Raw genomic sequence first — 12,534 nt, forward strand, 5'->3', positions numbered from 1 at the left:
TGGTTGGACAAGCCCCCTGAGATGCGCTTTTTTTTATGGTGCTTCCAGAGCGGTCACTCATCAGCAAGGGTCTGATGCTCAGGGATTCATTGGTATTCACAGTGGCTTGTTTGTAGTTTGCACCAGGCTCTTCTCCAGAACCACGCCTGCTCCATCTGTGCTGATAACACAGTGTTCTTTGGCATCGCAGACTAGAGGAAGCCAGAAAGTGAATTCATTTCATTACCCCAGACATTATGGGAATGACAAAGCGCTTCTACATTACACTCGGCTGTCGGCTCAGGGCCACCTGTAAGATGCCCCGTTTCTCCCCCCAGCCCAAAGCAGACTGCCTCTTGAGGGGTGATGATAACTCACTGGTGTGAAACTAATCTGTCCTTATGACCTTGCTAACTATTAATTAATTTGATGTCTCACTTTTAATTAATCAATATTAACAACCTCCAGGGGGTATTGTCAATGCATCTAAACCTGTCTGCATCCTAAAGCATCGTGGCAAAGACTCATTTTCAGGAAGCATAAACCGAGGTGGATAAAATCAGCTGAGATGTTACAGACAACATTGCTTATTTGGCTGTATTTGAATTCAGAATTTAATAAGCAGCACACCCCCCGCCCTTTTTTTCCTTAGGCATTAACCACAGGAAAAATTGCTTATCATCCCTTAGAGAGAGCCTTATTAGAATACATTTGCTTTTATGAGCTGTTTTCATTTTCTGCCTCTCTGGTTTAACTTGGGTGTGCAGTTTTGGCAGTCAGATTTTCCTCTTTACCAGGAGTGGTCTCCAAATTAAATAGACTCGGGTTGCCAGTGGTTCAGTAGCAGCTGTAAGAGTTTAATGGGGCTGTGGCATCTGCTTTTAGTTAATTTTAAAATTAGAAACACGTCTCTTTTCCAAGACAGTGTTATAATGATTAGAACTGGAAGACTCTGTTGGTATCAGAAGGGGAGATTTTGGCTGAAAGGCGCACTTGGCGATAGGATTGGTCCTAAGGGTCCTAGCGTTATTTTTACTAGCTTCTTGTTCACGTTCAAGGCAAGTTCGAACAAGCAAGTGTCTCTTTGGTCACCCTGAGATGTTCAGCTGTCTCAGAATTTGTTCTCAGTCTCATAAAATCCCACGCGGTCACCAGCATCCCCAAGGTGGTAGTTTCCTCTGCTCATGGGAAATGTCCCAAGATGGTCCTTAACTTGCAAGGCGTTTAAAATATCTAAACCCTCAAAACTTCATGACCTAGAAGACTGTGTTTGCTTTCCCTGAGACTCAAGGTAGACCTCCAGGGCACAAGGGTGATACAACCTCATTTAAGCTGCTGGTGGAGGAGATGCAATGTTTCCAGTAATACCATTCTGCAAACAGAGATTAGAGAATTGACTCAAGGAAAAGATAACTGACTTGTTATCTTCTTAAGTGATTCATTTAAGAGGGCTGCAAAGCATACATTTGTTTTACTTCATTTATAAATAATTCCTAAGATGAAATTTAGCATTGTCCATCATAAACTGTGGACTTTTTTTTTTTTTAAGCATTGATGTCATTTTCTTGTTATTTACATTACCAACTCAAACTTTGGATTTTAACAAATTAGATTTGTTTACTATTTCCTAAGACATGTAAGATTTCCTTAACATATTTCTTTCCTTTCTTCCTAATTCAGCAAGTGTTCAAATGGAAACAATTTATTCCTCTTCCTAAAAAAAATTTTTTTTTGAGTTTCTGAATAGTTGTGTACACACTGCTCCATACATGCTGTTTCTCTCCAGCTTTTCCCAACCTCTCTACATTGCTTCAAGGTTATGTATGTTGGAGAGAAAAAAATTGGGTGAATCTGCCAGATTTTTAACTTTGTTTTTCATACCAGTCGGTATTTTCCCCTCCTATAGAAAATTAAATCTGATAATTTTGCCCATTCATCGTACTAGGTGGTTAATTTAAAAAACGTTTATTCCTCCAGGTAATGTTTATCTCAAACTTGAATTTTTTCAAAATCCGTTACGTTTGTAATCCATTTTTATTTGTAGATATGAAAAATAATCTAACCTTTTAAGTATCTGAGAAAAAGTTCCAGGTAGTTTTGTATTTTTTGACAAGAAATTCTATTTACTTTGCATAGTTCTCTTTAGTTCTTAAGACCTAATTATTGACTTTACTGTTATTTTTCTGTTATTCTCATTTTACATAAAATGTTTTTGTATTGAAATATTTTCAGCATTCTTAAATACTCATGCATAAAAGTTTGTGATTATTTCTAAAGGAAAGATGCATGCTTAATATCTTGCATGTCTTCTTCACTTGCCTCTTTTTTTGATTGTGTCTTTACCCTTCATGTTTAAGATTAAAGTAGAGAAAAATGTTTCTCTCCATTCTTCCTCTTCCCCCTTCCCCTTCCGTCTCCCCTGCCCCCTCTCTCCTCTCCGCCATGCATGAAATACTAATGGCAGCTGACTGTAGACATTCCTCCAAAGAGGCACATCGTTTGTACTCCTCCAGGTCAGGTAAAGGAGTGGGCAGCTGCCTTCCTCCCTGGGCGATGAGAATTGTTTGCCATCTCAGTCATCTTCCATCCTGGGGACAGAAGGTAGCCATCTACTGGATTTTCCAGCAGCCTCCTAGCTTTTCCCTGGACCACACTTCTTAAGGTTCCATAAGAATGTGTCCCAGTGGGCAGTTGCCTTCCTTCCCTTTACAGGTGTTCTTCCTTTTCTTCTTTTTTTTTGTCTAACAGCAGACACATAGTCTAGTAAAAGTTTTTGTGCTTTTTTTTTTTTTTTAATAGAAACTTGCATTTGGGGAAGGCAGGGAGAAATATCAGCTGAGGTGTCTTTGGGTGAGTCACCGTTTTTTAGTAAGTGGAGTGAGAATGTAACAGATGAATTACAATAGCTATCGGTAGGTTACAACTGAAACGAGTTATAATTGTCCCGTATTCTCCACTTTGCAATGAAGACGTCAAAGCAGGGAGGCGAAGTTCTGAAAAAATGCTGTGGTAGCTTGTGTGTGCTGATGAATTTACTGTTTATTTCTGAATTTAATGTACAAAAACAGCTGGATGATTTTACTTAAGACACAACCATAGAGAGCCAGAAATAAGACTAATTTAGAAGGATTTTACTTGAAAAATATCACCTTACTTGTTTGTTTGTAGGACAACTTTTTCACATAGATTTGGTGAAAAAGTAAACTAATGTAGGTGAAAAAAAATTCGGATTTTGGATTGATAAAGAATATTCTCAGAACTCATTCAGTCACTGTGCTGCTTCAGGTACTTTCAAGTGGGACCCAAGTCAGTGTCCGGTAGGGAGCCAGAGCTTAGGGCTGGGCTGGAAGTTTCCAGTTTCAAAAAAATGACCACTGGTTTATATGATTAGGAAACATTCACCCAAATAAAAAAGTCACCTATTTGTATCTGTGCTTATTAGTGTAGGTTTCAGACTAGTCCACGAGGTGGTGTTCCTTGGCCAGAAAGGAGCCAGAATTTCTACCTTATTTATGGTAGAACATATATTCTGATAGAACACTCTTAAGTGCATTTTTAGGTTTGAATCCCAAGTAAGGTATTAACAAATTTATCTAGTCCCAGGGCATCTTGTAAAGAGCTGCGAGGGGTGATTGAGTGATTTGAAAACAGTGAAACTTTAACAGCGGATCGGTACCACAGACACTGTGTAGTCTTTGGCTTCTGGTGTGACCGCTACTTTTTATTCCATGAATTCAAAGGATGGCTTGTTTTTCCATATGGTTCTCAAAATATAGAATGATCCTTTGGTCAGAAGCAGAAAATAAAAGATTGCTTTTAGAAGCCTCCTGGATTTTAAAATGGTGATTTGCTGGTAGCCAGTTGATTGAAAATGTTATCTGACTTGTATGAGATTTAAATAATTGATTTAATGAGACAGAGAATATTCAGTTACTGCAGTAATTGGTTGGCAAAGCCTCCAGAACAGAATTATTTAGTCCTAGTTATAAAGGATTGCACCTTTAATCAGAGCGCTTAATTTGATTTCTTGAATGTATCTGCAGCTTGTCTGACAAGCTCAGTAACAAATGAGCTTGGAATTGTAGGAACTGATCAAAATGTAATCAGTGTCAATTGCCATTGTTGTGGTTTATTGCATATTGCTGTCAGTTGCTGTAATCAAGAACTGTTGAATTGCTTTAAAAAATCTCCAGACTTTTGAGTAATGGACTCCATATGTATGATGTTCTGGCCATGAAATAACCATCACTTCCTGTTTCACTTTCCTTTCAAGAAGTTGGGAAATAACATTGCATTGTCACCCATCCTTCCTCGTGCCTAAGCCTAAAACTTTTTGAGTGGCATGCATGACTTAACGTGGTGGTCCCATTTGGACAAGATTTTCTTTTTAGAGCTTTAATTTGAAAAGGGAGTACTAACAAGATGTTTCCTTCCGAATATAGACAAATACAGTGTAAAAAACCCTGAAACGACTTTAAAAAAATTTTTTTTTTGAATCTTAGTTGAAACATCATTCTGGAGTGAGGGAGAAATAAGTCTCTTCCACAAATCTCTTATTTTCCCCTTTATGTGACCACAGTGTAGAAACCCAGGCAAGTTTCTATTGATTGGTGGATGTCACTCACCACGACCCATTCACTGCTCCCTCCCGTTGAGTGGGTACCACCACTGAATGCTTAGATGTTTGGTAACTCAGCTGTGCTGATTACCTACTCATTTAATAGTTTATGGAAATCTGTATACATTCCTGACTGGCTTTGATGCTGTCAGTAGTTCCCTAAGAGCGTTTACATGATCTCCATTGTGCAGATGAAGAGCTGCAGTTCAGATAGGTTTGGAATTGACTTGCGTGGGGGTGGCGGGGCTGGTCAGGGTTGTGGCGGGATTTTAGCCCAGGTTTATGAACCTTTGCCGCACTCCCCTCTCTGCTGCCCTGTCACAGCCCGGGGCAGCGGTCCAACCTCAAGGCTCAGAGATGCCACCATACTCAGAATGCTCACTCTCCCCACCATCCTTTCCTTTTGTTTCAACCGAGACTGACTTTTTCCTTTTCAGAGTTAACTGCCCCCTCCTCCTCCTCCTTTTTTTTTTTTTTTAGTGCATGTTTTACATCTTCTTTAGAGCAGACTAGGTATTTGAAAAGGCATTTAGAAGAAATGCGTCATTAATATACTTTCAGGACCAAAAGATCTAGTGTAATTTAGGATGAATGTCACAAGTGCTAAATAGAGGCTTCCAATAAATATTTCCTGGATGAGTGTATAAACTAATGTTAGTGTGAAAGATTACCCATAAAAGACTTTTTAAGTTGATCTGTCATCACGTGTCTACTTTGGTTGATCATGTATTAATCATTAGAAAGATAATGAGTACAAATCTTGGACGTGTGGGACCAGACTTACCATCGTCTTCCCCACCGACTTGTTGCTATTCTAATAGTAATGTTGCCATTAAGGGTGCTACCTGTTCCCCCTGTCATAACACGGTGTGATAGCAGTAATGTCAATGGAAACAAGTTAAAATATATCGATGCTGCAAATGCCATATAAGTCACAGCTACGTGAGCCGTGGCTGCTAGTTATCATAGCTGTACCTGCTTTGTAGTTGTGCATATTGGATATGCTGTGTCCATTTCTCCCCAACTCCCTGCCGACTCTTCTCCCTTTACTTTGATCTCCACTACCGATTTTCTGAAGTGCTAGGAATGTCTCATAACGGAACCTGGGTTATAATATTATAAGAAATTGTGTGTAATGCCTTTTATAGGAAACCAGAGAATTCATTATTTGTGGCTTGGCCATTTAAAAATGGAAGCTTTGTCAGCCAGTCAAGAAGGCCTTTGAATGTTTCAAGATTTTAATTTTTTTTTTTCCTTCTTGCTTGCTCGCTAGATGTGAAGACCTGCAATGAGGTGGACCTGGAGAATTCCGTAGATTGGGAAGTGAAGACAATCACCAGTGCCCTGAAGCAGTATTTGAGGTGAGCTCCTCTCAGTGGCGGAGGGAAGAGTGGGCTGTTTGCGTGTCTGACACACAAGCAGTGCCGGCTCTGCACGTACAGCTCGGAAGCTTACGAGAAAGGAGAATGTTGATGAGGTATCTACTGATGTCCCAGCAAGCGTGGTACATAGTCAGTGAACATCCGTTGGTCGATAAATTGCAACAGAACAGAACTGGAATAGACTTGGGTTGTGAAATAGAGTCTATGGGGGAATGTGAGTTTTCGGAATTAAATACTCTGAGATGGTGAGGAAGGAAGGCTGTTTTAGGCTAAAATAGAGGTGTTTTAGTTTAAATTTAAACTGTTTGAACTTAAAGGCTTATAATGATGACACAAAGACACAAAGCTATTTGAAAACAAGTGTCCTGGATGAGGTTTTTTTTTGGGAAGATAAACTTTAAAGTTTTACATTTGCTATAGAAGATGTCTAGGACGAGAATTAGAAAAGGCTCGGCATTTCTCTTTAAAAAAGAAAGAAATTTAATGATGACATAGCTTGAGTTTAGATGAGAAATAGGTACACAGAATAAAGGGATGGGAAACAGTCACGATCGTGGTCCTTATGCTGTGGTTCTGTTGGGGACAGTGATTTTTGTCTGGCAAACAAATGGGAGGGCCCTCCCCCCCACCCCGCAGCATCATTTCTTTTTAACCAACACGCAGGGTTGTCTTTCTGGTGAATATTATTCCGGTTCCAACAAACACATTAGAATCAACTTCTATTACATATTTTATATTTAAAAACACACATATTTAAAAAATTTTCAAATATATGTAAACAGAGAGAGGGGTATAATGAATCCTCATGGCCCATTATTTTCCTTCTTCAGTTTTCCACTTTTGACCCTTCTTGTTCCATGGGTCTCCTTCCTGCCACTTTTTTGGGATAAGACTTTAAAGATTTTCTGAGACATCATATTGCTGCATTCATAAATTCTTGAATGTATATCTCAAAAAAAAATAAGGACTAAAAAAAAAAAAAAGGATGCTATCATGAAGACAGAAAGAATGTAATTACCTTACCTAACAAAATTCATGTGATCCAGGACTCCTCCTGTGTTCCATTTTTATTGTTTTTTTCAAAATAGTTATTTTATATTTATTTTAAATCCTGGAGGACTTCAACAGTGTGGACACATTTGGTTGATAGGTTTCAAGTCGTTTTTAATCCGTGTGACCCCCTGCCTCTACCCACATTCCTCACGCCCCTAGCACTTAATTTGATGAACCTGAGTCATTTTTTAATTTTTAGATTTTTTTCAGGGGAAGGGTTGGAGGTAATTAGGTTTTTTTTCTTTAATTATTTTTTAAATGGAGGTGCTGGGGATTGAACCCAGGGCCTCATGTATGCTAAGCATGCGCTCTACCACTTGAGCTGTACCCTCCCTCCACCTCAGTCATTTTTTTAAAACAGAATTTTCTGCATTGTAGAGATGGCTGATGGTATCCTCGTGGTGTTGCTGACTGGTGTCTCTGTTATCTATCATGTTTCCCTCAATGAAGAGTTAAATCTGTAGGCTTCATTAGATTCAGTTTAGACATTTATTCGTTGCAAAAATACATCCTAGCCGTGCTTTATACATCTTGTTGTGATATTACATCAAGAGTCCTGTATTGTCTGGTTGTCCCACTTTTTAATGAAATTCTAATTTATCGATGACTTCAGCTGTGTATTACCTATTTTCCAGTATGTTATTTAAACATGATGTTTTGAGCCACCGTATCCAGAGGTTGGTCTCACATTTGCTGCTTCAGCCAACGGCAGATGATGTAGAATGTTTAGGATCCACATTTGGTTGAATCTGTGGATATGGAGGGCTGACGATAGAACTTGAGCATCCACAGATTTTGGTATCAGGTCCTAGAACCAATCTCCTACCTATACTGAGAGATGATGGTACATTATCATTATCCCTGTTCTATAAAGGGGTAAAATTAAGGCTAAGGCCATGTGCTCATGTCTGTCTTGCCTCTGGTGGTGATGAACTGGTTTAGATGAGGATTTTGGTAATAATCTGTTAGCTCCCACCCTGGGATTGGAATGTAAGCTTCCTGAAGATTGACAATTTATGTGGTTTGTTCACTGCGGTATCCCCAGCACCTAGAGCTGCCCCTGTCACTCAAATACGAGAGTGGTTCTGAACTGGGGACAATTTTGGGCCCCCCACCCCAAATAGGGGCTATTTGGCAATATCTGGAGACAGTTTTGGTTTGCAGGATTGCTGAAGAGGGGATGCTGCTGGCATCCAATGGGTGGAGGCCAGGATGGGCTGCTGACCATCCCGCAATGCACAAGACGGCCCTCTCTTGTCTCCAAATGTGCAAAGTATTAGTATTGCCAAGATTAAGACCTGTACTAGATGGATGAAGGAAAGAATGGGTGAATTGCACATGTTAACTTGACCAACAAAGCATGCTGCCTCTCTGGAAGGTAGCTTTAAACCCAATTTACTGTTTGGTAAACATGCCTGGTTCAGTTAAACGGACTGACCAAGATGATTTGGTTATTGGTGGGAAATGAAGGGCAAAAATCCAGTTCTTTTGTAGTAAATTGCATTCCTCCCCCCCTCCTGCTTCCCATGGTTCTTTTCTCCCCTGTTGGGGGAATTAGTTTAATAGACTAGAGAGTCTTTTTATTCAATACATACAATTCTTGGTTCTTGACGCTTTCTGAAGTTAGCTCCTTATTGCCCCTGGTCTTGTGTTGTTTTTTTTCTGTCTTTTTCTCTCATCACGTTGCTTCATCCTATTGAAGTCCGCTTTTAAGCAGACAGTGCCTACAGAAGCACGTGATGAGATGCTGTTCTTATGTAACTTCTCTCCTGACAGTATACACGTTCTGCCTGAATGTGATAAAGTGATTATCATAAAACGGCAGGTGCCTCGGGAGACGGGAAAGTTAGGTTGCTGTTTGTTTCCCCTATGTTATTTTTTATCCAGTGAAAATGCAGTAGTTAGGATGTAACTGATACACTTTTTCTGGGGCATGCACCAAATAGGAGAAAATTGAGTTTTTATGTACCTTCATCATGGCTACCTGGTCATGGCCGAGCAAACGTCTTTCTTTGAGCGTGAGAGGTAACAGAGTGTGATGGCCCCGAGGACGTGCCCCGGCGCCAGCCTGCCTGCCTTGGATTCCCAGCTCTGTCTCTTCCAGCACCACAGCCCGAAGCTGACTGTAGCTGTCCTCAGCAGAGAAACTATTGCCCTTGACTTCTTTTCTCTGCGAATCCTGGATGGGAGGTTGGAGGTGGAAGACGAGGAAGAGGCCTCCTCCCCACCCCCACCAAACACTAAACTAAAACAAGAAGCAAAACCTCAGGGGTCTGGGAGATGGAAAAATATGTGCAGTAGATGTATGTGTGGCATCTCTCTTTTTCTTCTACTGATTTGAGACTTTTTTTTTTTAAACTAGTTCTGCTTTAGACGGCTGACTACCAGCCCTATGGTTGATTTCCTAGCTATTCAGACCATAATTTTATTTTCCAGTAATGTGTTCATTTCAATGTTTTGCCATTGTGAGGGGACAAATGAGCTATTTTGTGAGGTTTGTAGTAAAATGATTTTACCTGGAAGAAATGTTTAAAGACTGGAAATAGGAATGAGACTTCTGGGGGAAGAAAATACTGACTTAGTAAATATTACACTTTATATCCCCAGACAGATCCTGACTAGTGGTCCAGAGAGGCAGCTCATGTTGGGTGGGAAGTTGACAGATATGGTGACTCAATATAATAAATTTTATTCGGGGAACTCATCATTTTTATTATTGCTTCCCTAATATTAAAAGTACTGAATACTTACTTTTTCATGCTGCATTGCCTGGATGGACATACAGCAATGGTATAAGTAGCATGTAGAAGACACTTATATACAAATTTATTTTTATTGGAAAAGAAAATTCTCTCTATGGGGTTTCTGGTTGTTCTCATCCCCCCCCCCCCCCCGTTCCTCCCCTTTCTTTTCAGAACTTGAACTTTCGTTCTCTGACAGGTTAGCATTTTCATCTTTATTGCTCCTTCCTGCTTGTCCATATTTTGAAACAAAACCAGAGGCTTGCTTCTGATTGCCCCTTCTTTTTCTTTATTTAGGCTGTGGTGAAATTCATTTTATTTTGCTTTAAATGAGACTGTAGGGGATGAAGAAGGGAGAGAAAGGAAGTAAGAGAACAGTTTGTCTTGACTAGTGCTTTAAGTTTTAGTTTCAGGGCCTACAGTTGTTATTGTGTGTGTGTGTGTGTGTGTCCTGCAGCATCATAGATTGTATGTAAGATAAATGACAGCCACTAGGGGATGGTGGAGGAATAAGATTGATGGTGTTTAAGGGTACAAACGTGTAATGAGTAGTAAATAGACCACAGAGATCGAATGCACAGCATAATGAATGTAGACAATAGTAGTGTACTATAATTATATATATACATTTGTGATGAATATTGCTACATCTGTGGTCATATCTGCCACAATATATAAATGTATTAAAATAACACGCTGTACACCTTCAACTTACACAATGTTCCAAGTGAAATTTATTCAATTAAAAAACTATATGTGGGGACTGTAGATATATTTTTGCAACTATTTTGTTAAATAATTTTTATTAAAGTGTAATTGACATACAATAAACTGCATATATTGACAGCATATATTTTGATAAGTTTGATGCATGCATATATCTCTGAAGCCATCACCATCATCAAGACGGTGAACCTACCCATCTCCCCTAAAGTTTCCTTGAGCCCCTTTGAACTCTCTCTCACTCTTCCCTTCTCATTCCCTCATCCCTGGACAAACCTCTGGTCTGCTTTCTGTCAGTATACGTTAATTTGTGTTTCCTGTAATTTTAAAAATCTGGATTCTTTCACTCAGCATAATCAGAGATTCACCCATGTTGTAGCAAATACCCATAGTTCATTTTTTGTTAATGCTAACGAGTGTTCCATTTTATGGATATACCAGAACTTTCTTTTGTATCCATTTACCTGTTAATGGACATTTTGGTTATCAGTAGCTTTTGGCTATTACAAATAAAGCTACTAGAAACCTTTGTGTACAAACCTTTGAACAAAGGCTTTCATTTCTCTTGGGTAAATCCTGGGATTATAATGCCCAGATCACATGGTAGGTGTATGTTTAACTTTTTGGGAGACTGACAAATTTTTTTCAAAGGAGTTATATTTCTTTACATTCCCACTAACAATGTGCAAGAGTTCTATTTCCTCTGTACCCTTGCCAAGTCTTAATATTTTGGATACAAGGGCTTAGATACGTGCTTTTTATTTATTTATTTTTAATTTAATTAAAAAATATTTTATTTATTATTGTACTACTTTATTATCTTTTGGTTGGGTGGGGAAGGTAATTAGATTTATTTATTTTTAACAGAGGTACTAGAGATTGAACCCGGGACCTCGTGCATGCTAAGCATGTGCTCTACCACTTGAGCTATACCCTCCCCTCCTAGATACGTGCTTTTTAAAAGTTCTCTTCAGTCTGTGGCTTGTCTTCTCATTCTGTTAATAGTGCCTTTCAAAGGACATTTAAAAGTTTTGATGAAGTCCATTTTGTCAGTTTATAGGGACTGTACTTTATGGACTATCCTTCTGCCTAATCCAAAGTCATAGAGATTTTCTCTTATGTTTTATTATAGAAGTTATGTAGTTTTAGGTTTTACACTTAGATCTGTGGTCTATTTTGAGTTAGTTTTGTGTAAGATGTGAAGAATGGATCCAAGTTCACTTTTGATATGGATGTCCAGTTGTTGTAGTACCATTTGTAGGAAAGTATATCCTTTCTCCCCTGAATTGTATATTGAGATGATTTTACAATTTTTCGTTTTTAGCTTGCTAGTGTAGTGAGTTGAATTGATCTTATTTTAAGATGAAGGCAGTGTTACATTTCTCTGATTAAACCCAACTTAGTCGTGATGTATTATCCTCTCACTTACCTTGTTGGATTCCAGATGCTAACATTTTATTTAGAATAGTTGCATTGACATTCGTGAGTCAGATTGGTCAGTAGTTTTCTTGTAATGTCTTTAATTTTGATACTAGGGTAATGCTGACATCAGAGTGAGTTAGAAAGTGTTCCCTGATATTTTTTTTGAAAGGACTTGCATAGAATTGGTATTATTTCTTCTTTAATTGTTTGGTAGAATTTGCCAGTGAGGTCATCTGGGCCTAGAGTTTCCTTACTGGTGAGACTTTTAAGTACATATGCATTTTCTGTAATAGATAATGGGACTACTCAGGTTACCTCTTTCTTCTGAAGTGAGCTTTGGCAGTTTGTGTCTTTCAAAACGTATGTCCATTTCATCTAAACTGTTGAATTTGTGGGCATGAGATTGTTCATAATGTTTTCTTATTAATACCTTTAGAGCCTGCAGAGATTCTTCAGTCACCTTTATTATTCCTGACGTTGGTAATTTGTGTTCTCTCTCTTTTATTTCCTAAATACTCTGGCTAGACTTACCAACTTTATTGATTATTTTGAAGAATCAGTTTTTGGATTCACTTGTTTTCTCTATTTTTTTGTTTTATTTTGTTTTCTGTTTAAT

At 38.7% G+C, this 12,534-nt stretch overlaps 1 protein-coding gene across 18 annotated transcripts in view; it reads left to right on the plus strand.

Moving 5' to 3' along the window:
- ARHGAP10 (Rho GTPase activating protein 10) overlaps positions 1 to 12,534 on the plus strand; it is a 301,268-nt gene that overhangs the window by 174,587 nt on the left and 114,147 nt on the right. For all 18 annotated transcript variants that reach the window (XM_032464674.1, XM_032464692.1, XM_032464726.1 and 15 more), the window contains one exon: positions 5,871 to 5,958. In XM_032464674.1, the coding sequence (XP_032320565.1) occupies positions 5,871 to 5,958 (88 nt within the window). The remainder of the gene's footprint in view (positions 1 to 5,870; positions 5,959 to 12,534) is intronic.

The sequence above is a fragment of the Camelus ferus genome, chromosome 2 (assembly GCF_009834535.1).
Source record: "Camelus ferus isolate YT-003-E chromosome 2, BCGSAC_Cfer_1.0, whole genome shotgun sequence".
Classification (NCBI taxonomy): domain Eukaryota; kingdom Metazoa; phylum Chordata; class Mammalia; order Artiodactyla; family Camelidae; genus Camelus; species Camelus ferus.